General features: G+C 37.6%; 1 protein-coding gene across 4 annotated transcripts in view; it reads left to right on the top strand.

Annotated features, from left to right (window-relative positions):
* Positions 1–27,559, top strand: part of THEGL (theg spermatid protein like) — a 55,479-nt gene extending 27,920 nt beyond the window's left edge. For 2 of the 4 annotated variants that reach the window (XM_019469171.2, XM_019469161.2), the window contains 5 exons: positions 2,490–2,627; positions 16,508–16,622; positions 23,249–23,380; positions 25,791–25,966; positions 27,217–27,559. In XM_019469171.2, the coding sequence (XP_019324716.2) occupies positions 2,490–2,627; positions 16,508–16,622; positions 23,249–23,380; positions 25,791–25,966; positions 27,217–27,331 (676 nt within the window). In that variant the 3' untranslated portion in view covers positions 27,332–27,559. Of the gene's footprint in view, positions 1–127; positions 257–2,489; positions 2,628–16,507; positions 16,623–23,248; positions 23,381–25,790; positions 25,967–27,190 lie in introns of all 4 variants that reach the window. The other 2 variants (XM_019469145.2, XM_019469151.2) reach the window with 2 other exon arrangements.
* The last annotated feature ends 414 nt before the right edge of the window (positions 27,560–27,973 follow it).

Below are 27,973 nucleotides of genomic sequence, written 5' to 3'. Positions count from 1 at the left end.
TGTTACATTCTGTAATCAAGATAGTTCTGGAAGTGAAGCAACATCAGTATAGAAGCCACCAAGAGCCATTTCTAAGATATCCATTAGTAGTGAATTCCTTACCATTTGATTTTCTGCTTTTTAATAGAAAACTGTTTTGGGGGAATCAAGATCCTATTCGCCCTGTTTCCCAGTTTGCTTTGAAGGCTCAGTTGACCAAAAGACTTGAGGACCTTGCCCATCCCAAGGAAGTCTCCCACCGATATGTACCTAACAGGTTAGTGTTTGTGTGCTATCAGGTTACATTAGCAGGAGTCCATAGGGAAAATGACACAGAATCTAGCCGTTTTATCTGAAAGCGATAAATTGTCCAAACTATAGTAGAAAATTATTGAGGATTAAGGATTCTATGTATTTCCTAATCTGATTCTACAGTAAAACTTTTCCAGAGCAAGATTAATATTAGCCATTATAAACTTGTATTATACTGTATAATGTTTTAGATTACCAGGATTTTGAGTTTTTAATAAAGTGGTAGTATTACACCAGGGTATGTACCATATATAACATTGTTGTACATGAACTATTTATACATGCAACTTTTCGTGGATTTTGTATACCACCCGTGGGCTTGATTACCATTAATTAATTACTACATGTGAAGGTTAGAATATTGTTAAGGCTTTTGATACCCATTGCCAGTTTGTTTTTAATGCGTATTTGTTGAATGACTAGGCTTTCTGTTGGTTGGCTCTTTGAGGGAAGACTCTGGAGCAGGGGAGGGAATGGACTCAAGTAGTGAGGGAGGTTAAAGTAACAAGAAAAAGTTGAAGATACCATTATTTACCTGAAGTTTGGTTTCCAAGATAATTGATGTGTCCACTTTTCTCTTTTTGATATACAACTTTAGTCAAAAGTCAGCAAACTTTTTCTGGAAGGGGGCAGAGAGTAAATTTGACCATAAAGTCTCTGTTTCAACTACCCAACTCCACTACTGTAGTAGGAAGCAGCCACAGATTTTATATAAACTGAACATGTCTGTCTTCCAATAAAACTTCAGAATTTTTGCATCTATGTTTATGAGGGGGATTATTCTGTATTTTTCTTGCAGTGTCTTTTGTGGTAATGTTGTTTCTTATAATGTCTTTACTCATTTTTGGTAATGCTGTCTTCATAGAATCAATTGGAAAATATATAAAATTGGCATTTCTTGTTTATGTATTTCATAGAATCCACAGTGAAATCATCTGGGTCTGGAGTTTTTGAGTAGGATGGTTTTTAATTATAAATTCAATTCACGTAATAGTTATAGGGCTGTTATAAATTTGTCAAATTAACACTTGTTAAGTGGAGCATGGGGTCACAGTTCAACAACAGATCATAACAGAATTTGAAATAAAGAAGCTTACTACTCACAGATCCTAGAAGAAGTACCCAGCATGCCTCGAGGAGTCACATGGGCAGGTTAGGACAGAGGGCAGAGAGAGGCAGGACCTGGGGCACATGTCTTATTAGAACCTGCAGGTGGAGTGCTTTGGGTTTCCCAGGCAAAGGCCAGATTCATCAATTCAAACCAAAAGAGCAGGGTGTTGGTAGGCTCCTTGGGAGTCATATCTGAAGGATGCATAAAAGGAAGGCATTGAGGGTCAGGTGACGAGGACTGTTGCTGAAGTCCTATCAGGAATGTATATTTACTTATGCCTCTGTGGACTGTTATCTAGGGCATGTGCTTGTGAGAGGGGCCTGTATCATTTTAAGGTCCCTAGAGGCTGCTTGGCCAAACAAAATGGATGCTGAGGCAGGAGTACCATGGAGGGGCTTAGTTAAACTCTTGACAAGGGCTATTAAGATTATATCTTTCTGAATGAGCATTGGTAATGTGTATCTTTCAGTTTTAAAATGTGTTGGCATAAAGTTGTTCATATATTCTTTTATTTTCCTTTCACTTACTATCTGTCCAATCTCTAGTGGTTGTCTATAAGAGACTAAGAAAGTATTTGGTTTTAAAAGTAGTAAATTTCCTCCTCTCACTAGTCTATTTTTGGTCTATTTAGAAGATGCAATTTGGGACGCCTGGGTGTCCAACTTTCACTCAGGTCATGATCTCACAGTTCGTGGGTTTAAGCCCCTCATCAGGCTCTGTGATGACAGCTCGGAGCCTGGAGCCTGCTTTGGATTCTGTGTCTCCCTCTCTGTCTGCCCCTCTCCCCCTCATGCTCTATCTCTTTCTCTAAAATAAATAACAAACATTAAAAAAAAGAATTTAGAAGATGCAATTTATTTATTACAGAAAATTAATCTGTTTTGGAATAAGATATTAGAAGCCAGCTGAAACTTGATGGCTGCAACTATTTCTGATTTCTTCCTATGTGGAAAATGGCTCAGCAGTAAAGGGGTAAACTATCATACTTGCTCCTAGGCCTAGAGCTGGAGGTTAGTGTTAAAAATTACTATGATAAGTCTAATTCATATTCACTTCACTCAGTTCTTTTCTCTTCTACAACTTTCAGGGCTCAATATTACTACAGCTGTGGTAGAGAGTCTATAATCTGGGAGATCCCTTCTGCTGCACTGTTTAGCCAGCCGTCCAAAAGGATCCAGAAGCTGGCACTGCCCAACAGATTCAAGAAAGAATATCTATTAAATAGGTAAAGTACCTTGACAATCTCTATAAATTCGAACCTAATTTGGTTAAATCTCACAATATTTTATCTATTTTAGTGTATGTGGTTTTATGAACTAGAAGTCCACTTACGTTCAAAGAATCAGGGTAAATAGATCAAATATTTGCAGCAATTGTAGGTAATCAGAAGGTTATCATCAGTAATTACATTGGACTCAAATTGTGAAGTTGAACTATGCACTGAACTTAGCATCATTAGTCAGTTAAAAGGAAATATGCAAATGAAAAATTACAAGTTTTTGCATTTTGTAGAATTTGATGTTTCTCTTATGCCTCTGTGACTTTTCAATGTTGCTCCTTTTGCTTTGAATGATGAATTTCTGCTTGTCTTTAAAAATTATTTTAATGTTTTTGTTTTTGTTTTGTTTTGAGAGACAGAGAGAGAGAGAGAGAGAGAGAGAGAGAGAGCGCAAGTAAGGAAGGGGCAGAGAGAGAGGGAGACACAGAATCTGAAGCAAGCTCCAGGCTCTGAGCTGTCAGCATAGAGCTCAATGTGGGGCTCAAACCCACAAACTGCGAGATCATGACCTGGGCCGAAGTCAGATGCTCAACCAAATGACCCACCCAGTTGCCCCTCTCCTTCTCTTTAAAAGACAATTTTTGGGCACCTGGGTGGTTCAGTCAGTTAAGCATCTTGATCTCTGCTCAAGTCATGATCTCACGGTTCATGAGATCGAGCCCCGCATATCGGGCTTTGCGTGGATCCTGCTTAGGATTCTCTCTCTCTCCCTCTCTCTGCCCCTCCCCCTCAAAATAAATAAAATAAACTTAAAAAAATTAAGTAAAAGACAGCTTAGGTGATACTTCCATATGGCAGCTAAGATTGTGATATGGTTCTTGGAAAAATGCTAAGTTGCATTAATGGAATATATACAGTGTACAGTTACAGGGAGGTGATGGTCCTACCCTATACTACTTTAGTCAAGACATAGTAGGTGGATGTTTCCACTTATGGATGTTATTCTTTAAGAAAATGATACTTATGCTAAGTGAAATGTCATACAGAGAAGGACAGATTCCATATGTTTTCACTCCTGTGTGGATCCTAAGAAACTTAACAGAAGACCATGGGGGAGGGGAAGGAAAAAAAATGGTTAGAGAGGGAGGTAGCCAAAACATAAGAGACTCCTAAAAACTGAGAACAAACTGAGGGTTTATGGGGGGTGAGAGGGAGGGGTGGGTGGGTGATGGGTATTGAGGAGGGCACCTGTTGGTATGAGCACTGGGTGTTGTATGGAAACCAATTTGACAATAAATTTCATATTAAAAAAAAAACAAAAAAAACCCAAAAATAAATAAAAACATTTTTAAAAATTAAAAAAAAATGATATTAAACTTGAAACTATGCAGAAGGAGCTGCATGATATTTTGAGGCTTCTGGAAATATGTTACCTAAAAAATAGTTAAGAGAAATGACATGGGTAGCTTAGAGACCAAGGAAGCAGTGATAGCTGTGTTCAAATATTTAAAGGGTCAGCATCTGAATGAGGAAAAGGAGGTAGAAGTAAAATTACTTTGTGTTGATCCTAAAACTAGATGTAGAACAAGGAATTTACAGAGCAGGAGGTGTCAGCTAAGTGTAGGAAAATCTTTCTGACTAGCTAGCCAGTAATGGAAATGTTTACCTGGAAAAGTCAACTGCCATCGTTCCCACAATCCCTGAAAGTGTTCAAGCATAAGCTGGAATGATGACTTTACATGAATTTTAGAAGATTCCTGCATTTCAGGGAGAGATTGAACTGGGTAACTTGAGTCTTTTTCCATCATAGAATCCAGCAAAAGAAGCCCAATTCCTCCTACAAAATTTCATTTCCTTATTTATCAGTTTGTGCAACAAAATCTGCAGATTTAGTTAAAATAGATATATAATTTGTAGTTATATATCTATATTTACTTATTTATTTTTACTTTTATTTTTTCTATATCTATATTTATAATCCAGAGGAATACTTTAATATTTCACCACTTTTTGAGAGACCTGAATTTGATGTTTCATATAAGTGAAACCCCCTTGAATGCTAAAACTGGCTTTATTTTTAAAAGTTTGTTTCCCTACTTTCCTAAGCAGACGTCTCTGCTACTAAACATACATATAACCTTTGTTCATTGGCTTGAGATCTTTATTATGAACATCAAGTATGTACTTCAATACTGAAAACCTCCCAGAAACTGTTTAAATATGAAGTACAGTTTTTTATTAGGCTAAGTGGTCTGACTTCTTGCTTTTAGATTATTAGATATTTGTTTCTTATAGTTTTACTGTCATTTCTTTTTTTAACAGGGGAATAGTCTCTAACTAGCCTCTTTTTAAAAATTTAATTTAATTTTAATTCCAGTGTAGTTAACATACAGTGTTATATTATTTTCAGGTGTATAATATAGTGATTCAATAGTTTTATGCATTACTCAGTGCTCATCATAATAAATGTACTCTTAATCCCCATCACCTATTTCACCCACCCACCTACCTCCCTACTGGTAACCATCTGTTTATTCTGTATAGTTAAAAGCCTGTTTTTTTGTTTTGTTTTGTATTTTTTTGTTTTTGGTTTATCTCTCTCTCTCTCTTTCTTTTTTCCTTTACTGTTTGTTTGTTTTGTCTCTTAAATTCTATACATGAGTGAAATCATATGGTATTTGTCTTTCTCTGGCTTATTTCACTTAGCATTATACTCTCTGGATCCATGTTGTTGCAAATAACAAGGTTTCATTCTTTTTAATGGCCAAATAATATTCCATTGTGTGTGTGTATATATGTGTGTGTGTATATATATATATATCTCACATCTTCATTCATGGATATCTCACATCCATTGATGGACACTTGGCTGCTTCCATAATTTTTTTTTTAATTTGAGAGAGAGAGTGTGCATGAGCAGGGGAGAGGGGCAGAGGGGCAGAGGGGCAGAGGGGGGAGGGAGAGAGAGAGAGGGAGAGAATCTTTTTTTTTTTTTAGTTTTTTTTTTATTTTCTTAAATTTACATCCCAATTAGTTAGCATATAGTGCAACAATTCAGGAGTAGATTCCTTAGTGCCCCTTACCCATTTAGCCCATCCTCCCCCACAACCCCTCAGTTACCCCCGGTTTGTTCTCCATATTTATGAGTCTCTTCTGTTTTGTCCCCCTCCCTGTTTTTATATTTTTTTTTGTTTCCTTTCCCTTATGTTCATCTGTTTTATCTCTTAAAGTCCTCATATGAGTGAAGTCATATGATTTTTGTCTTTCCCTGACTGACTGATTTCACTTAGCATAATACCCTCCAGTTCCATCCATGTAGTTGCAAATGGCAAGATTTCATTCTTTTTGACTGCCGAGTAATACTGAGGGAGAGAATCTTAAGTAGACTCCACACTCAGCATAGAGCCTGATGCAGCACTTGATCCCATGACCCTGGGATCTTGACCTGAGCCAAAGTCAAGAGTTGGATGCTTAACCTACTGAGACACCCAGGAACCCCTGCTTGCATAATTTTGACTAGCCTCTTTTTTTGATTCTATGCATTAGAAACAGATAACTAAGCTTGTTAGAATTGTGTGAGGAGGAAAAAAAGCAAGTGTTTAATGGAGACACACCAGGCTCGCCAATAAATGTATTACATGAGCTTGAACTTTGGGACATGTATTTTAGCAATTAACTAGAGGGGCTCAACAGCAGACTTGAACAGTCAGAAGAAAGAGCCAGCAAACTTAGATAGGTTAATTGAGATTATCTGAGGAAAAGAAAGAAAAAAAAATGAAATAAAATTAACAAACCCTCATGACCAAGTTGAATTTGTCCAGGAATGCAAGAATATGTTGGATTCAATTTACTATAATCAATATAATACATCAAATTAACAGAATAAGAAAACCAAAACCACATGATCATTTCAATAGACTCAGAAAAATCATTTGACAAAATTCAACACACTATAAAAATACTTAAGAAACTAGGTATAGAAGGGGACTTCCTCAAGCTGATAAAGAACATCTGTAAAAAAAAAAAACCCCACTGCTAACATAATAATTAATGGTAAAAGACTGAATGCTTTCCCCCTAAGATCAGGACTAAGACAAGGATGTCAACTCTCACTACTTCTGTTGAACATCATATTGGAGGTTCTAGTCAGGGTGCCATTAGGCAAGAAAAAGCAGTAAAAAGCATTCAGGTTGGAAAGGAAAAAGTAAAACTACTTTCTCTACTCATAGTTCACATGATTAGAAAATCTTAAGGAATCCATATTAAAACTATGGGAACTAATAAATGAGTTCAGGAAGGCACAGAGTCCAAGAGCAATATACAAAAACAATTGTATTTCCATTAGCAATTAACCAATCTGAAAATGAAAGTAGGAAAACAATTCTATTTGTAGTAGCACCAAACAGAACAAAATAATACATGTAATGCAATAGTACTCAGCCTTAAAAAGGAAGGAAATTCTGATACATGCTCCAATATGAATGGACCTTGAAGACATTATGCTAAATGAAATAAGTCATCCACAAAAGGACACTGTATGATTCCACTTATAAGTGGTACCAACTGTAGTCAAATTTGTAAAGAAAGAAAGTAGGATGGTGGTTGGCAGGGACTAAGCTGGGGCGGGGGGGATTAGTTGTTTAATTGGTATAGAGTTATACAAGATGAAAAGAGTTCTGAAGATTGGTTGCACAACAATGTTAATGCATTTAACATTACTGTAGCATATACTTAAGAATGGTTAAGATGGTAAATTTTATGTTATATGTATTTTACTACAGTGAAAAATAATAAAATAACAAAATACTTAACAAGAGAAGTTCAAATTGTTGAAAGAAATTAGACTTAAATACATGGAAAGACATTTCCTGTTCATGAATTGGAAGTCTTAATTTTGTCATGATGGTACATTTTTCCAAATTGATCAACATATTGTAATCCCTATTGAGATTCCAGCTGCCTTTTTTGATAGAAATTGACAATGCAATCTAAAATTCATAGAGAAAAGCAAAGGACCCAGAATAGCAAAACAAAACAAAACAACAACAACAAAAAAACCTTGAAAAATAACAGTTATTTGAAAACTTATTTAAAAGCTACAGTAATCAAGACAGTGTGTTACTGGCATAACAATAGACATATAGATCTACAGAATAGAATTGAAAGTCCAGAAATAAACCCTTATATTTATGGTCAATTGATTTTTTAAAGTTTATTTATTTATTTATTTTGTGTGTGAGAGAGAACGAATGGGAGAGGGGCAGAGAGAGGGGGAGGGGCAGAGAGAGAGGGAGGGACAGAGGATCTGAAGCAGGCTCTGTGCTGACAGAAGAGAGCCCTATGCAGGGCTTGAACTCATGAACTGTGAGATCATGATCTGAGCTGAAGTTGGACACTCAACCAACTGAACCACCCAAGTGCCACTCATCAATTGATTTTTCACAAGCATGCCAAGACAATTTAATTGGGGAAGAATAGTCTTTTAAACAAATAATGCTGGGATAACAGGATATCCATATGAAGTTGAACCCCTACTTCACACCATACACAAAAATTAATTTAAAATGGATCACAGACCTAAATCTAAGAGATAAAACTATAAAACTCTTAGAAAAAATAGACATAAATATCTGTGACCTAGGCAATTGTTTCTCAGTTATGACAACAAAAACATGTGACAAAAAATAATAAATTGGATTTCATCAAAAGTGAAAGCTTTTGTATATCAAAGGATATCATCAAGAAAGTAAAAAGTAAACCCACCAATTGGGAGAAAATATTTGCAAGTCATATATCTGATAAAAGAGTTGTATTCAGAATATATATACATATATATATAAAATATTTAGAACAGTGCAAAAAAGACAACACAATTTAGAAAAGGAGCAAAGGATTTGAATAGACATTTCTCTAAAGAAGACATACAGGTGAACAGGAAACACATGAAAAGATACTAAATATCATTAATCATCTTGGAAATACACATTAAACCACAAAGACACCACTTCACACCTAGAATGGCAATAATAATAACTAATAGGAAATAATATGTATTGGTGAGGATATGGAGAAATCGAAACCCTTATACATTGCTGGTGGTAATGTAAAATGGTGCAGCTTATGTGGAAAGCCACTTTCTAGTTCCTCAAAAGTTAAAAAATAGAGTTATCAGGGGCATCTGGGTGGCTTAGTTGTTTAAGTGCCCAGCTCTTGGTTTCAGCTCATGTCATGATCTCGGAGTTTGTGAGATTGAACCCCACACATTGAGCTCTGCATTCACAGCATGGAGCCTGCTTGGGATTCTCTCTCTCTTTCTCTGCCCCTCCCTTGCTCATGCATGCTCTCTCTCTCTCAGAATAAGTAAATAAACATTAAAAAAATCAGTAAAAAAAAAATAAAGTTATCATATGATCAGCATTCTACTCCTAGGCATGTCCCCAAGGGAATTGAAAGCAAATGTTCACACAGAAACTTGTACATGAATATTCATAGCAGCATTTCATAAAAGCAAAAAAAGTGGAAACAACTCAAATGTTCACCATGGATGAATGGATAAACAAAATGTGACAAATCCATACAACGGAATATTATTCAGCCATAAAAAGGAATGTTATACTGATACATGAATCTTGAAAATAGGCCAAGTGAAGGAAGCCAGATACAAAAGGCTGCATATTTGTATGATTCCACTTATTTGAAATGTCCAGAATAGGCAAATCCATAGACAGAAAGTAGATTAGTGGTTGGGGGTGGGGGAGGGAAATGAAGTAATGGAGAGGAACTGTTAATCAGTATGGGGTTTCTCTTTGGAGTGATGAAAACATTCTGAATTAAAAAAATTTTTTTTAACGTTTATTTATTTTTGAGACAGAGAGAGACAGAGCATGAATGGGGGGAGGGTCAGAGAGAGAGGGAGACACAGAATCAGAAGCAGGCTCCAGGTTCTGAGCTGTCAGCACAGAGCCTGACACGGGGCTCGAACCCACAGACCATGAGATCATGACCTAAGCCAAAGTTGGACACTTAACTGACTGAGCCACCCAGGCGCCCCAAAACATTCTGAATTTAGATAGTGACAGTAGTCACACAATTTTGTGAATATGCTAGACACCACTAAATTGTACATTTTAAAAAGGTAAATTCTATGGTATGCTAATTTTATATCAATTTTGAAATCTAACAGACTACCTCTAGAGGGTAATCATATATTTATTTGTGGAAAACTGTTTTCATATTAGGTTTGTAGTTTTGTTGGTTGGTAAGTTTTTGTACTAGGAAAGGAATATTTGGGGAACAGCCTATGAAAACTGGTCAAGTTGCTGGGTATTATACCCAGCAGTTTCAAACTGCACTGCAGAAGAGACTGGCCATCACAGAGGGGCCCCTGATAGTGACTGGAATTTTTATCTCAGGGATTTAATATAAGGTTTTGGTAGGAAGTGAAGTGTTTTTTATTTTTTTAAATTAATTAATTAATTTATTGATTGCTTTATCTTTATTATTATTTTTTAAAATGTTTTATTTATTTTTGAGGCAGAGAGAGACAGAGCATGAGCAGGGGAGGGGCAGAGACAGAGGGAGGCACAGAATCCAAAGCAGGCTCCAGGCTCTGAGCTGTCAGCACAGAGCCCGACACAGGACTTGAACTCACAAACTGTGAGATCATGACCTGAGCTGAAGTTGGACGCTTAACCGACTGAGCCACCCAGGCACCCCTATTTTTTGTTTTAATATGATATTTATTGTCAAATTGGTTTCCATACAACACCCAGTGCTCATTCCAACAGGTGCCCTCCTCAATACTCATCACCCACCCCCCCTCCCCTCTAACCCCCCATCAACCCTCAGTTTGTTCTCAGTTTTTAAGAGTCTCATATGGTTTGGCTCCCTCCCTCTCTAACCATTTTTTTTCTACCCCTCCCCCATGGTCTTCTGTTAAGTTTCTCAGGATCCACATAGGAGTGAAAACATATGGCATCTGTCTTTCTCTGTATGACTTATTTCACTTAGCATCACACTCTCCAGTTCCATCCACGTTGCTACAAAGGGCCATATTTCATTCTTTCTCATTGCCACATAGTATTCATTGTGTATATAAACACAATTTCTTTATCCATTCATCAGTTGATGGACATTTAGGCTCTTTCCATAATTTGGCTATTGTTGCAAGTGCTGCTGTAAACATTGGGGTACAAGTGCCCCTATGCATCAGCACTCCTGTATCCCTTAGGTAAATTCCTAGCAGTGCTATTGCTGGGTCATAGGGTAGATCTATTTTTTAATTTTTTGAGGAACCTCCACACTGTTTTCCAGAGTGGCTGCACCAGTTTGCATTCCCACCAACAGTGCAAGAGGGTTCCCGTTTCTCCACATCCTCTCCAGCATCTATAGTCTCCTGATTTGTTCATTTTGGCCACTCTGACTGGCGTGAGGTGATATCTGAGTGTGGTTTTGATTTGTATTTCCCTGATGAGGAGCAACGTTGAGCATCTTTTCATGTGCCTGTTGACCATCTGGATGTCTTCTTTAGAGAAGTGTCTATTCATGTTTTCTGCCCATTTCTTCACTGGATTATTTGTTTTTCGGGTGTGGAGTTTGGTGAGCTCTTAATAGATTTTGGATACTAGCCCTTTGTCCGATATGTTATTTGCAAATATCTTTTCCCATTCCGTTGGTTGCCTTTTAGTTTTGTTGATTGTTTCCTTTGTGGTACAGAAGCTTTTTCTCTTCATGAGGTCCCAATAGTTCATTTTTGCTTTTAAATTCCCTTGCCTCTGGGGATATGTCAAGTTTAAGAAATTGCTGCGGCTGAGGTCAGGTCTTTTCCTGCTTTCTCCTCTAGTGTTTTGATGGTTTCCTGTCTCACATTCAGGTCTTTTATCCATTTTGAGTTTATTTTTGTGAATGGTGTATGAAAGTGGTCTAGTTTCATTCTTCTGCATGTTGCTGTCCAGTTCTCCCAGCACCATTTGTTAAAGAGACTGTCTTTTTCCACTGGATGTTCTTTCCTGCTTTGTCAAAGATTAGTTGGCCATACTTTTTGGGTCTAATTCTGGGGTTTCTATTCTATTCCGTTGGTCTATGTGTCTGTTTTTGTGCCAATACTATGCTGTCTTGATGATGACAGCTTTGTAGTAGAGGCCAAAGTCTGGGATTGTGATGCCTCCCGCTTTGGTCTTCTTCAAAATTACTTTGGCTATTCAGGGTCTTTTGTGGTTCCATACAAATTTTAGGATTGCTTGTTCTAGCTTAGAGAAGAATGCTGGTGCAATTTTGATTGGGATTGCATTGAATGTGTAGATAGCTTTGGGTAGTATTGACATTTTAAACATATTTATTCTTCCAACCCATGACCACAGAATGTTTTTCCATTTCTTTATATCTTCTTCAATTTCCTTCATAAGCTTTCTGTAGTTTTCAACATACAGATCTTTTACATCTTTGGTTAGATTTATTCCTAGGTATTTTATGCTTCTTGGTGCAATTGTGAATGGGATCAGTTTCTTTATTTGTCTTTCTGTTGCTTCATTGTTAGTGTATAAGAATGCAACTGATTTCTGTACATTGATTTTGTATCCTGCGACTTTGCTGAATTCATGTATCAGTTCTAGCAGACTTTTGGTGGAGTCTATCGGATTTTCCATGTATAATATCACGTCATCTGCAAAAAGTGAAAGCTTGACTTCATCTTTGCCAATTTTGATGCCTCTGATTTCCTTTTGTTGTCTGATTGCAGATGCTAGAACTTCCAACACTATGTTAAACAACAGCGGTGAGAGTGGACATACCTGTCGTGTTCCTAATCTCAGGGGGAAAGCTCTCAGTTTTTCTCCATTGAGGATGATATTAGCTGTGGGCTTTTCATAAATGGCTTTTATGATGTTTAAGTATGTTCCTTCTATCCTGACTTTCTCGAGGGTTTTTATTAAGAAAGGATGCTGTATTTTGCCAAATGCTTTTTCTGTGTCTATTGACAGGATCATATGGTTCTTTTCTTTTATTAATGTGATGTATCACATTGATTGATTTGTGAATGTTGAACCAGCCCTGCAGCCCAGGAATGAATCCCACTTGATCATGGTGAATAATTCTTTTTATATGCTGTTGAATTTGATTTGCTAGTATCTTATTGAGAATTTTTGCATCCATATGCATCAGGGATATTGGCCTGTAGTTCTTTTTTTTTGCAGGGTCTCTGTCTGGTTTAGGAATCAAAGTAATGCTGGCTTCATAGAATGAGTCTGGAAGTTTTCCTTCCCTTTCTATTTTTTAAAACAGCTTGAGAAGAATAGGTATTATCTCTGCTTTACATGTCTGGTAGAATTCCCCAGGGAAGCCATCTGGTCCAGGACTCTTATTCGTTGGGAGATTTTTGATAACTGATTCAATTTCTTTGCTGGTTATGGGTCTGTTCAAGGTTTCTATTTCTTCCTAAACAGTTTTGGAAGTGTGTGGGTGCTTAGGAATTTGTCCATTTCTTCCAGGTTGTCCAGTTTGTTGGCATATAATCTTTCATAGTATTCCCTGATAATTGCTTGTATTTCTGAGGGAATGGTTGTAATAAATCCAATTTCATTCATGATTTTATCTATTTGGGTCATCTCCCTTTTCTTTTTGAGAAGCCTGGCTAGAGGTTTATCAATTTTGTTTATTTCTTCAAAAAACAACTCTTGGTTTCATTGATCTGGTCTACAGTTTTTTTAAGATTCTATATTATTTATTTCTGCTCTGATCTTTATTATTTCTCTTCTTCTGCTGGGTTTGGGGTGTCTTTGCTGTTCTGATTCTATTTCCTTTAGGTGTGCTGTTAGATTTTGTATTTGGGATTTTGCTTGTTTCTTGAGATAGACCTGGATTGCAATTTATTTTCCTCTCAGGACTGCATTCGCTGCATCCCAAAGCATTTGGATTGTTGTATTTTCATCTTCACTTGTTTCCATATATTTTTAAATTTCTTCTCTAATTGCCTGGTTGACCCATTCATTCTTTAGTAGGATGCTCTTTAACCTCCATGCTTTTAGAGGTTTTCCAGACTTTTTCCTGTGGTTGATTTCAAGTTTCATAGCATTGTGATCTGAAAGTGTTCATGGTATGATCTCAATTCTTTTATACTTATGAAAGGTTGTTTTGTGATCCAGTATGTGATCTATTTTGGAGAATGTTCCATGTGCATTCAAGAAGAAAGTATATTCTGTTGCTTTGGGATACAGAGTTCTAAATATATCTGTCAAGTCCATCTGATCCAATGTATCATTCAGGGCCCTTGTTTCTTTATTGATTTTGTGTTTAGATGAGCTATCCATTGCCCATAGGGTATTTATTGCTTTAATCCTTGGTATTAAAGTCCCCTGCAATTACCACATTCTTGTCAATAAGGTTGCTTATGTTTGTGATTAATTGTTTTATATATTTGGGCGCATAGACATTTATAATTGTTAGCTCTTCCTGATGGATAGACCCTGTAATTATTATATAACTCCCTTCTTCATCTCTTGTTACAGCTTTTAATTTAAAGTCTAGTTTGTCTGATATAAGTATGGCTACTCCAGCTTTCTTTTGACTTCCAGTAGCATGATAGATAGTTCTCCATCCCCTCACTTTCAATCTGAAGATGTCCTCAGGTCTAAAATGAGTCTCTTGTAGACAGCAAATAGATGGGTCTTGTGTTTTTATTCATTCTGATACCCTGTGTCTTTTGGTTGGAGCATTTAGTCCATTTACATTCAGTGTTATTATAGACAGATATGGGTTTAGAGTCATTGTGATGTCTGTAGGTTTCATGCTTGTAGTGATGTCTCTGGTACTTTGTGGTCCTTGCAACATTTCACTCACAGAATCCCCCTTAGGATCTCTTGTAGGGCTGGTTTAGTGGTGATGAATTCCTTCAGTTTTTGTTTGTTTGGGAAGACCTTTATCTCTCCTTCTATTCTGAATGGCAGACTTGCTGGATAAAGAATTCTCAGCTGCATATTTTTCTGTTCATCATATTGAAGATTTCCTGCCATTCCTTTCTGGCCTGCCAAGTTTCAGTAGATAGATCTGCCACTAGTCTTATGGGTCTCCCTTTATAAGTTAGAGTGTGTTTATCCTAGCTGCTTTCAGGATTTTCCCTTTATCCTTGTATTTTGCCAGTTTCACTATGATGTGTGTCATACAGAAGATAAATTCAAGCTATGCCTGAAGGGAGTTCTCTGTGCCTCTTGGATTTCAATGCCTTTTTCCTTCCCCAGATCAGGGAAGTTCTCAACTATTATTTGTTCAAGTACACCTTCAGCCCCTTTCTCTCTCTCTTTCTCTTCTGGAATTCCTATTATACAGATATTGTTCCGTTTGATTGCATCACTTAGTTCTCTAATTCTCCCCTCATACTCCTGGATTTTTTTATCTCTCTTTTTCTCACCTTCCTCTTTTTCCATAATTTTATCTTCTAATTCACCTATTCTCTCCTCTGCCTCTTTAATCTGAGCTGTGGTCACCTCCATTTTATTTTGCACCTCATTTATAGCATTTTTTAGTTCCTCATGACTGTTTCTTAGTCCCTTGATCTCTGTAGCAATAGATTCTCTGCTGTCCTCTATACTTTTTTTCAAGCCCAGCAATTAATTTTATGACTGTTATTCTAAATTCTTGTTCTGTTATATGGCTTAAATCGTTTTTGACCAATTCGTTAGCTGTCACTACTTCCTGGAGTTTCTTTTGAGGATATTTCTTCCATTTCATCATTTTGGGTAGTCCCTGGAGTGGCGCGGAACTGCAGGGCACTTCCCCTGTGCTGTCTGGAGTAACTTGTGTTGGTGGGCAGGGCTGCAGTCAGACCTGATGTCTGTCCCCAGCCCACTGCTGGGGCCACAGTCAGACTGGTGTGTACCTTATCTCACCCTCTCCCAGGGGCAGGACTCACTGTGGAGTGGTGTGGCCCCTGTCTGGGCTACTTGCACACTACCAGGCTTGTGGTGCTGCTTTGGTGGGATCTGGAGTATTAGCTAAGGTGGATCCGCAGGGTGCACAGGGTGGGAGGGGCAGGCTTAGCTTGCTTTGCTGTCATTGGTCCCCTGCGGGAGGGGCCCTGCAGCACCAGGAGGGAGGCAGACCCGTCAGAGGGATGGATCCACAGAAGCATAGCGTTGTGTGTTTGTGCAGTGCAAGCAAGTTTGGTGACAGAAACTGGTTCCCTTTGGGATTTCTGCTGGGGGATGGGAGAGGGAGATGACTCTGGCTGAGCTGAGCTATGTCTTCCAGGGCTCAACAACTCTCTCTCCCAGTGTCCTCTCACCCTCCCACTCTCCGAGCAGAGCTGTTGACTTTTAACATTCCAGATGTTAAGTCCCGCTGGCTGTCAGAACTCACAGAGTCTGGCCCCTCCGCTTTTGCAAGCCAGACTCCAGGGCTCTGCCTTGCCCAGCGGGCTGCACTCCACCGCCCCGGCTCCCTCCTGCCAGTCCATATAGCACACACTGCCTCTCCGCCCTTCCTACCCTCTTCCATGGGCCTCTTGTCTACGCTTGGCTCTGGAGAGTCCGTTCTGCTCAAGTGAAAAAATCAGAATACCTTACTCAGGGAAAGCATTGTTTCATGATAATTTTGTTTTGGATATACACCACACACACGCACACACACACACACACACACACACACACACACACACACACAGATTTACATATACTGTATCACAGTATAAAATGCACTTCTTACTGTGGCTCATAGTACAAATATTTTTAGAAAACACCAATCTGATATTAAAAAAAAACCCAACTATGATTATGGGAAAAGAAGTTTTTAAGATAGAAACAATATATATAATTGATCAGAGGTTGATTATAGCAATGAAAAAATGCAGTTATTTTTCCTCCAATGATTATAATATTTCATGTTCCACTTGTATATAGGCCCTACAGTGATTACTTAACAAGAAGTTCTCATCAAATCTCTGATCCTTCACCCCGTTTATTACAACTGTCAATAGCCAAAGCCACAAATCCTAACTATGTTCCTCCAAAAAAGGTAAGTGGGTCCATGTGAAAGAAACAGTTCCTGATTGATTTTGCAACATGTAACGTGTTTATAACTGTAGCATGCTGTCCTCTTATTTCTGGGTGTATCTTCCTTTTTCCCCTGTTTATGTTTCCCTCTCATCAAATGAACTTTTCTTACTATCTCTATGCCTAATTTATCAGCCAAGATTTAATCAGAGAAGCAGAACAGCTATGCAGAATTTAAGCAATTGTGGAAGCTGATAGAGAAGTCTATGGAAGGCTGTTTAGGCAGTTGGAACTTGGGTCTTGTTAATACACCCAGAAGCAATGAGAGATAGTAAGTGTAGGCCAGCAGTTACTTGGAAAGTATCTACTTCAGGGCAACCCAATACAAGTTCTTCAGGCAGGGGGAATCTGACCTCCTCAGGCAGGAGAGAAAGGGCTGATTGTATTCATAAGAAAGGCTCAGCCGTATTTAGGGGTCCCCATCTTCATTGGAATCTGCTCATATATTCCCATTCCAATTTTCAAGGTCCTACTCCTTCTCAATCATTGCTTTAACCTGAACATAGGAGACCAGACAAATTTGGTAATTCAATTTGCACTATAATTCACCCACTCCCAGAATTAGATTTCGAGTTTGGTTTTCAGAATTTTCAGCCCTGTGACCATAGACTATAAGGATTTCTTTTATGGAAGTCACAGAAACTTTCTGGTCCTTTACCCAGACCTTAAGGTGGGAGCTTAAAAGCCTGAGCCAGTCATTTCTTAACACACTTTCTCCAGTGTACTTAGAAACAACCAGATAATCCCACTATACTTCTTTATTTTCTGGTAGCAGCTGCTCGGTCACCCGAAGTCTTGCTTTCTGTTTTGCCACTGCATGCTATGGACTACCAGGATTTTTTTTTTTAACTTCTGGCAACAGAATCATGAATAACTTTAAATCCAAATACTCAAAAAACAAATTCCAAATAATCTAGAACCAATACAGAGAACCAATTCTTAAAGTTGGGATTTGGTTATTTGTTGCTTCATACCAAAGCACCCCCAAACTTAGTAGTGTAAAACAATAAGTATTTTATTACACTCAAGCATTTTATGAATTAGAAATCCCTCAGCTAGTATATCTCTAGTGGCTTGGGTGTCTGAAATGGTAGGGGGCTGAAAGTTCCTTTATACTTGTCTTAATCAGCTTGGGCTGCTATAACAAAATACCATAGACTGAATGGCTTAAAAGACATTTATTTCTCACAGTTCTGGAGACAGAGAACTCCACGATCAAGGTGTAGCAGATTCTCTTCTTGCTGAAGGTCCTCTTCTTGGTTTGTAGACAGCCTCCATCTTGCTGTGTACTCACATGACTTCTTTTTGTGTGCAAAGAGGAGTTCTTATCTCTCTTCTTATAAGGACACCAATCCCATTATGAGGGTTCTAACCTCATGACTTCATCTAAACATAATTACCTCCCAAAGGCCCCACCTCCCAATATTAACCCATTGGGGACTAGGACTTCAACATATGAATTTGAGAGGGACATAAACAGTCAGTCCATAACAACATCTGTGTGTGGTACCTCGGCTGATATGACTTAAATGCTAGACTCAGTTGGTAATATCCACAGGAGCACCTTCTTGTGGCCTCTCCGTATAGCTTAGACTTCTCTCAGCATAGCAACTGTATTCTGATAAGGAATATTCTAAAATGGAATGTTTCAAGGGTGAGCATACCAAAAGAACCAGGTAGAACTGCATGATTTTTTGGGGCACCTGGGTGGCTCGGTCGGTTGGGCGTCCGACTTCGGCTCAGGTCATGATCTCACGGTCCGTGAGTTTGGGCCCCGCGTCGGGCTCTGTGCTGACAGCTCAGAGCCTGGAGCCTGTTTCGGATTCTGTGTCTCCCTCTCTCTCTGACCCTCCCCCGTTCATGCTCTGTCTCTCTCTGTCTCAAAAATAAATAAATGTTAAAAAAATTTAAAAAAAAAAAAAAAAAAGAACTGCATGATTTTTTTTGAGTTGGCCTTGGTAGTCACATAATGTCACTACAGTCATTCTTTTGATTTATGGAGTTACAAGTCTGGCCAGATTCAAGGGGTCAGGGACACAAACCCCAGCTCTCAGTGAGAGAAGAATAATTTCAAAGAATTTATAGCCACTTAAGAAAAGAACCTGCAAATCCAGTGATGTGAGTCTTTTGGTATCCTTGAGCATGGTTTTTGTATATAGAAAAGACTGTTCAGAGGTATGTTCTTGATTTAAATAATTAGTAGTCAATTTTTAAAACTTGGAAGTTAAAAATCTATTTCTTTTGGGATGACCGAGTGGCTCAGTAGGTTGAGCATCTGACTCTAGCTCAGGTCATAATCTCATGGTTCCTGAGTTCAAGCCCTGCATCAGGGTCTGTGCTGACAGCTTAGAGGCAGGAGCCTGCTTTGGATTCTGTGTCTCCCTCTCCCTCTGCCCCTTCCCCACTCACACTCTGTCTCTCTGTCTCTCGCTCTCTCAAAAATAAATAAACAGTAAAAAAATCTTTTTTCTTTCTCAGGCTTTTAAATTTAATGCATAAGTTTTATTACTCTGTTTATAATTCCAGAAGTTTAACAATAACTTTTAAGAGTCCTGAATAATGTTTGATTTGGTTTCTAAACTTAATCAAATGCCTCCAAATAACTTAAATCATATTTATTAATATATTAAATTTGATTTATTTTGTAAGCCTTTTACTTCAGCCATCTACATTAACGAACAAAATCTCAAATATTAAATAACTATTTAAAAATCTACATTAAACTTATAAATATGGTGAACTTAAAGTTTTCAATGTTGTAAGAATGACATAAACTTAAGATTTCAATCTAATGTTATAACTCACATATATGCTTCAAGTTGCAGTTGTAAGGTGATCACTCTCAAAGGCCAAATTCTCTTAAACATGCACATGGTTTTGTTTTTTGTTTTTTGTTTTTTTTTGTTTGTTTTTGGTTTTTTGTTTTGTAAGCTCTATGCCCAGTGTGAGACTTGAACTCATGACCCCAAGATCAAGACTCACATGCTCCACCAACTGAACTAGCCAGGAACCCCCATGTACATGCTTTTTAATTTTAATAATATACACATAGTTTTTGTTTCTATAATAATTTTAATTTACTGAAAAGTTGCAAGAATTAACATTTTATTCCATTTGCTTAATCATTCTGTCTCCTCCATGTGGGGTGTGTGTGTGTGTGTGTATTTAGTTATTTCCCTGAATCATTTTTGAGAGTTACAGATATCATATAGTCATTTTCCTAAATACTTCAGTGTGTATTTCCCAAGAACAAGGACATCATCTTATGTAACCACTGGACTGTTATCAAAATGAGGAAGTTTAATTGATAAATATTGTATCCACTCCATAGTCCATGTCCAAATGTTAACAATTCTAGCGCATACTTATTCTTAGTACCAGGTATTATTAATTCTATGATTTTGTGTCTCTTAGCTTTTTTGCAGTTAATGCTGAACCTTCCCAGAGTTTAAAAATACACATGCCCAATAGGGCACCTGGGTGGCTCAGTTGGTTAAGCATTAGACTGCAGCTCAGCTCATGATCTCATGGTTCCTGAGTTGGAGCCCCATATCAGGCTTCATGCCAACAGTGTGGGCTCTGCTTGGGATTCTCTCCCTCTCTCTCCCTCCCTACCCCTCTCCTGCTCACATGTGTGTTCTCATACACACACACACACTCTCTCAAGATAAAAAACTTAAGAAAAAAATACACATGCCCACAAAGGAAGCCAAGTTACTGTCACAGGTACCTGAGATTACTTGCCACCAGAGACTTTGGATGGATGAACTGTAAAAAATCTTTTTTCCCTTCTATGAATGTGTTACTGAGTCTCTTTTTTATGGTAACTTTGTCACTACAAACTTAAAAAGAGTGGGTTTCATAGCTCACTTAGTGCATATCCATCATTCTCTCTCTACTTGCAGATGTCTGCAGCTCCTACTTAAGACTAATCAAACTGTTTAGATTTTTAAAATCTTTGACTCTTGAGAGATTTTGGCTTTGAAGACTCCTATTTTATATTTAGCAGATATCTTTGAGTATTAAACACATGTACTCTGGATACCTCACATGACTTTGTCTGACTTGTTGTCCTAATTTATGAAGTCATTCTATCAACATGTCTCCCCACCATTATTCTCAATCTGATTATTTTCTGAGAACAAAAATTTGAGAAGTAAAGTTACCAGATCAAGGGTATGAACATTTTTGAGGTGATTTATATATTATTCCAAAATGTGTTCCAACAAAAGTGATTTTGATTTACATAGCCAGTTGCATTATTTGGGCTGACTTTTGCAGTGCATTCTTGCCAACATTAGATATTATTTTACGAAATATTAGTTTTATAATAAAAATACTATCTCATTAATAAACACTTTCATTTCTTTGATTATTAACAAATTCAGTAATTCTCAACATTTATTTAACTATGTATTTTTCTTTTGTAAATTTGTCTATTCATGGCTTTTTATTTTTCTAGTGGTCTGCACATTTTGTATTGATTCATAACAGTTCTTTACATATTATAGATACTCTTCATTATATATATGTATATATATAATATAATATAATATTGCTATATATATACACACACACACACATATATATACATACATATATATATATATATATATATATATATATATATATATATATATTATTTTTTCCAGCATATATTATATATTTTGCAATTTTGGAGTTATAATTTACATAAAATGCATAGATCTTAAGTGTATAGTTTAATAAGATTTTAACAAATGTATATATCCATTCAATAATCACCTCAATCAAGATATAAAACATTATCCCAAAAAGTTTCCTCCTGACTATTTCTAGTCAATTCCACTCTACCCCCTGCCCTAGAGTCAACCACTTCCAAATTTCTATCACCATAGGTTAGTAGTATTTCTTATTCTTTGTAGGTTTATATAAGATTTATATTATTTCTTCTTAAATATTTGAAAGAAATTTACCGTCTAAGCAATCTGGGCTTAGCATCTGTATTCTCTGTAGGTTTGTACATCACTTATATTATTTTTTTTGTCTTAAGTATTTGATAGAATTTACCATTGAAGCAATCCAGGCTCAGTGTCTGTACAATTCCATGAAGGGCTAATTAATCATTTACAATGAATAAAACTTTGCCTCCTATCAGGTTCTGGAAAAATCAGAGAAATATATGACAGCCACTGCTTTCAGTTAAGGCTTACAATTAAAAAGGAAATAAAATGATCACTTGTTAATCCAATTCATTAAACAAATATTTCTTAATTATATTATGTAAGACACAATAAGAATAATAAAACAGTTCCTTTCCTTAAAGTAAATTTCAATTTAGAAGAAACCATAGACCTATAGGTAAATAATTAAGATTATTTGATACTCATAAAAGAGAATAAATAAGGTATTGAGAGATACCAGAGGAAGAGTGGAAAAACCCAAGAAAAATACTCTTATCATGGAGTTGTACAGACAGATAGGACCTTAGGTTTCACTCCCAACTTTGCAACTTATTCACTATATAAGCTCAAATAAATTGCTGAACTTCATATAGAACTTTAGTTTCCCCATAAGTGAAATACAAATAAAAATTATATACCAGGTGAGATAAAAAATGAGTGAGTACATGTAAAACACTGTCAGCATTAGTATCATAAACGTCTTAACACAAAAAGGGATTTGGAACATATCTTGTTTATTATTTTTCTGCTCACAGTTAAAACCCTATTTTTATTGACTATATTCCTCTTAAAGTCTTGTGGTAAGTTTTGAGTTTGAATACTAGTAATTAAAATAGAAGACCATATAATTTGAACACATTTCCATAATTAAGATAGTGAGGAATGACTTGGGGGACTAGCTCAGCATTGTGTATGGAGAATGTGGTTCTGCCTTTCTTCTTCTTGGCTTTGGTTTCTTTTTCTTATCTGTTCCAATTAGAAGAGAGCCCCTTGAATTCACTTTAAGTATGGGAATTTGTGATAATGTGAGTCCCAATTTCCAAAGGCCAAAAATAAGTTAAGAACAGGGGCTCCTGGGTGGCTTAGTCAGTTGAGCGTCCAACTCTTGGTTTCGGCTCAGGTCATGATCTCATGGTTTGTGAGTTTGAGCCCTGCCTTGGGCTCCATGCTGACAGTGCAAAGCCTGCTTGGGATTCTCTCTCTCCCTCTTTCTCTCTGCCCCTCCCCTGCTCGCTCTCTCTGTCTCTCTCAAAAAATAAATAAATAAGCTTAAGAAAATAGTTAAGAACAAAGCACAGCTCTCCCTCTTACAGTATTGTTACATGGTAGGCCTGAGCCTTCCCTCTTGGCTGAGTTTATCATTCCACAAATCAGCGTTACCATTTATCTCTTAGTTACCATGTAATGTTGCCATTCCCTCCCCATCTTTAGTTTAACAGCAAGTTCCTGAAAATCTGGGTTGGAATTCATACAACCTACTTTGAAAAAAATGGAAATTGATAATTTCATCTGTGGTCATGAGTTACTACAAGACTCTTATCCTTTCTGCTGGATTTGCTGAGAAGTCTGGTTCAGAGGCCAGATGTACTTTGTACCATGTTTATTATTTGATACTTACAGACACTATTTTATTTTTTTCCCCTAGATTGAAACCAAGATTGCAGCTTCTGCCCTGAGTGCTGTTGCAACTCCAAGAATTATAGACCTTGCCCATCCAAGGATCAAGATAGAGGGTCTGTGCTTTGAAAGAGAAAGATGTGAAATGCCCATCCGTCCTGTAAGCCACCACTTCCTTGGCATCCTTCACCTCACTTTCTGGTTGTTCCTAGGGTACTACTTTGCCACTACAGAGCATAGGCCAAAGTCATTGGGAAAGAGAATCTTTCAAGATTCTGGCATGAAGGAAGACCTAGCTGCAAGATATGTGGAGAGGCTGGGGAAAGAGGACGAAGAGCATGGGCTTTGGAATCAGTAAGAACTGGGTTCAAATTCTAGCCTCAACACTACTACTAGCTCTTTGATATTGTGGCAGTGTTCCTGAGCCTTATTTATTCATTCAAGTATTTGAATGCCTACTGTGTGCCAGCCATCATTCCCAGTGAACAAGATGGAGGGAGACAAAAAATAAACAGATAAGATAATGTCAGGTAGTGATAAGTGCTATGAAGACAATAAAATAGGAAATGATTGACTTTGGGTGAGAGTGGAGAATACGCTACTTTGCATATGGTAGTCAGGGAAAGCTCCTCGAAGGAAGGGATATTTGATCTGAAACTTGAATGAGTCAGCTAAGTGAAGGTCTGAGAGGAGAATATTCTAGTAAAGGGAAGAGCACATACCAAAGTCTTAAATTTGAGATGACCTTGAAGTTGGGTGGAACCAGGCGGGCAAGGAGATTATAAAGTTAACAGTTCTGGTGCGCCTGGGTGGCTCAGTCGGTTAAGCCTGCAACTTCGGCTCAGGTTATGATCTCGCAGTTCGTGGGTTCGAGCCCCACATGGGGGCTCTGTGCCGACAGCTCAAAGTCTGGAGCCTGCTTTGGATTCTGTGTCTCCCTCTCTCTCTGTCCCTCCCCTGTTTGCTCACTCTTGCTCTCTCAAAAAATGAATAAACATTTAGAAAAAAATTTAGTAAAAAAATTTTTTTAAATAAAGTTAACAGTTCCTACTTGGAGGGTGATGTGACTTGAAATAATAGATAAGGCATGGTGCTCGGAACAGAGGCTGGCACATTCAGTGGCTTCCCTCCCTCCTCCTCCTTGACACTCCCCTCCATTCATTGTAGTGGCAACTTGGTGTCCAATTTCAGTTGAGTTTTCAATAAATATTTAAATCATGTTGCCAAGGAGGTTGGATACATTTTATTCTCTAAGAACCTGAGGATTTGATATGGAATTCTATTAGGAAAGAAATCTAGTCTAGAAATCAAAACCCCTCAGACAAGCATCTTGAGTTTGCTGACATGACTTCCTTGTGACCCTTGGGCAAATCACTTTACTTTCAGTTCTTTTGGTATATAAAATGGGAGTTACAGGTAACTTTCTTCAGTTGCTAGGATTGTTTGGGAGTTTATAAAAAATATTTTTAAAAAGTGATGCCCCTACAGATATCATACTTTTAGAACCCAAAATAAGTCTATACCAGTGCAACACAGTCCTTTCAGGGCAATTGAGTGGTGTTTGTTGTCCATCCTAATTCTTTTTAATGAGCACATAAGAGAGAGAATAGGAGCTATATGTCATCCTCCCAGTTTTACCAATTAAGCAACATAACAGAAAGGCAACCTGGCAGATGCAGTTTCAAAGTAAGACCAGAAGGAGTAGATCCATCTGTCAATCAACACATATTCAGCACTAGTTGTGTACTTATTCTAGCTTTTGGCAAACATTCAAGAAGCTTATATTCTAATGGGGAGACACAGACAACGAATATACCAACAAAGAGATAAGAGAGCTAAGTCAGGTGTTAGTAAGTGCTATAAAGAAGATTAAATAAGTGTACTGTAGAGGAGAGTTATTAGAAAGGTTCATGTATCTTGGATGGTGAGGGAAGATGTCCTTGAGAACATGATGTTTTAATCTAGAAGCTTGAATGATGAAGAAGCAGCCATGACAAGATTGAGGAAGGAGGATTTCAAGTAGAAGAACTGGCAGGTGCAAAAATCCCAACGTGGAAAGAGCTGGGCCAGAGGGGCCTCATGTAACAAAGGTCACTGTGATCAAGGTGGGGAGAGGAAGGAGATGAGGTCAGAGGAATAGGGATAGCAGCCAGATCACATAGGGCCTTCGAGGCCACAGTAAGGAGTCTAAATGTTATTCATAGCAAAATGGGAAACCACTGGAAGGTGTTAAACCCTGAGAGTGACATAATCTGAGTGGGGCTTTAGAAAGTATGTATCTCATGGGGTTGTTATGATGATTGAGTGGGAATAATATAGGTGCCCTACTTAGAACACTGTGTGGCCCATGAAATGCACTCATTAAAATGCTCATTCTCTCCCTCAGTAATTGGTAGAAAAGGCTAGATCATACAGAGCAAGAATGGAAGCAGGGAGACCAGGAAGGAGTCTGCTGCTATAATCCAGGAGAGAACCTGTATCTGATGGTGACTCAGTTCGGGGCATAGCTGTAAAGAGAGGGAGATGTGAAAATTGAAATCTATTTTTGCATCTTTTTGCTTCTACTACAGATATCCCGTGCTGCCTTGCTAACCAAACCTAGCCCCCGAATAATAGCTCTAGCTGAGGCCAAGCCTCTTCATCACGATTATCTACCTGTCCGTGATGCCCGTTGGCCAGTATCTTATGCTGCTATCCATTACAAAATATCTCCCAGAATTCAAGAACTAGCTAATCCAAATACAAGGTATGTCATTTTAAAAAAACTAAGATCGGGCAGGAAGGCTGGGGGTGCTAGGGAGAGGGAAAAATTGACCTAATAAGACCAATAAAAGAATTGTAAGAACATAGGAAATTTTCAAAAACATCTCACTTGTTACATTAATTGTGACAAATCTGTGGTTTTACCACAAATCTAAGGCAACAGTTAAAGGGTTAGTGGACTAGTATTGAAATTTAGATCTAGGAAACAACTCTGTAAGTATGGATATGGGATTATTTATCTAACATATTGTTAAGTGAAGCAAGTTACAGAACAGAGCACGAAATATGTTACAGTTTGTGTAAGAAAATACACATATGCCATGTATTGGCTTGCAGGTGCCTATGACATCTCAGAAAAGTATGCAAGAAGCTAGTAACAATGGTTACTTGTGGGGTCCCAAGGTAAATGGGATAGGACAAAGATTTATTTTTTACTAAATAGGCTTTTATATTTTTCCATGTTTTGCATCATGCGACCTATTTGAAATAGATAAGAAAATACATTTAATAAAGAAGAAATTGCGTCTAATTCTTATTTACTTCCTAGAAGATTTCTTAATTTGCCTGAACCTCAGTTCATTTTGTTTCCTTCATGAGATAATACCTGACACCCCTTTTTAAGCATCATCAGGAAAACCTAGGAGAAACTGAAAAAGTCATAGAAGTCTTCAGCTTAGGGAACAGGAAATATGTTAATTCTTACATAATAAAATATTTTTAAATATTTATCAAGTGTTTTGCCTTAAAAGAAATAAATTCCAACAACAATGAAATGAAGCTCATTTTCTGTTCATTGGCAAAGGAAAGGGAAGAGTAAGATCAAGTCCTCAGGATTTACCCAAGTGGCAAAGTTATTATTTGGTGGTAAGGTGCTGAGGGTGGAAACTTCAAAAGTTTGATTTCTTCAAGTTCACCAGAGAACTGTTGGGCTGGTTTTAACATTGGCAAGTTACTGAAAAATTTCCAGAATTAACTTTCTGTGGAAAGAGCAAAGGCTTTGGAATCTGATAGATACATGAATCTGGATTTGACCACAGGTCATTTTTATAAGTTCCCTGAGCCTTCTTGTCCTTACCTGTACAGTGAGGGTTATGACACCTGTTTCGTGGGGTGCTTATGAAAATCAAAAATGCATAATATCATAGAGCCTAACACGTAGTGGATGGTTGAGAAATGTGAGTTCCATTTTCTGTTCATCTTTTTTCAGGTTGCATTCTTTTTCCCCCATTTCAGGTCTCCTGTGCATATTATATATTATGATCCAAATGTCTTTAAAGTCAAGCCAGCTGCTCTGAAAACACAGTGTTCTCCGAGGATCCACGAGTTGGCAGAACCTCTTATGCGTTAAGCACAGAAAGCCACGTCAGTCGCACTGTAGTTATGTATCTAGAAAACATATTAGGTGACTTAGTTCCCATTTCTGATCCTGTCAGTTTGTATTCCCCATCCCCTCAAAAACCATGTGAGACCTCCAGAGAACACCACTGTGACCATCGATAGTAATTCCTGCTGTTACCTGTAATCATGTCTTTAGCCGGTTTGGGGACTTGAGCATGCAATAAAAGAGAAAATGAGAGCTTGCCTTATCCTTACTGTATCTCCTCACAAGCATCTTGGCTGTCTCATTGCTCTGACTGACCTGTAGAAACACTCCTCCTTGTATTTGCTGGGTTTGTTTTCCCTTTCCCGGAGAGATCTGTGTTCCCCAGCAGCTGATCTCTGCTCAGTCCCTTCTCTAATAAGTCCTGAGAATTGAAATAATTCTTTGTGTTGCTTTTCCAGTCTCCCCTCCTTACCCAAGAAATAACACTGAAATGGTGAAGCTTTTTGAGACAACTTGAAATGCTTTTTATAATCTGTAGATGAAATTTAGGGAATGGGTTACCTTAAATAATCACACCTGCACCAATCTCTGTTACTTCATTTATGTCATTTATCATGAATGACAGAAAAAGCAAGGTATTTGGTAAGCATTGTAATTCTCTGTCAA

The sequence above is a fragment of the Panthera pardus genome, unplaced genomic scaffold (assembly GCF_024362965.1).
Source record: "Panthera pardus isolate Hobbes unplaced genomic scaffold, ASM2436296v1 HiC_scaffold_13, whole genome shotgun sequence".
In the NCBI taxonomy this organism is placed as follows: Eukaryota; Metazoa; Chordata; class Mammalia; order Carnivora; family Felidae; genus Panthera; species Panthera pardus.
The sequence above is the reverse complement of the archived record's forward strand: the minus strand, read 5'-3'. Positions and strand labels throughout refer to the sequence as shown.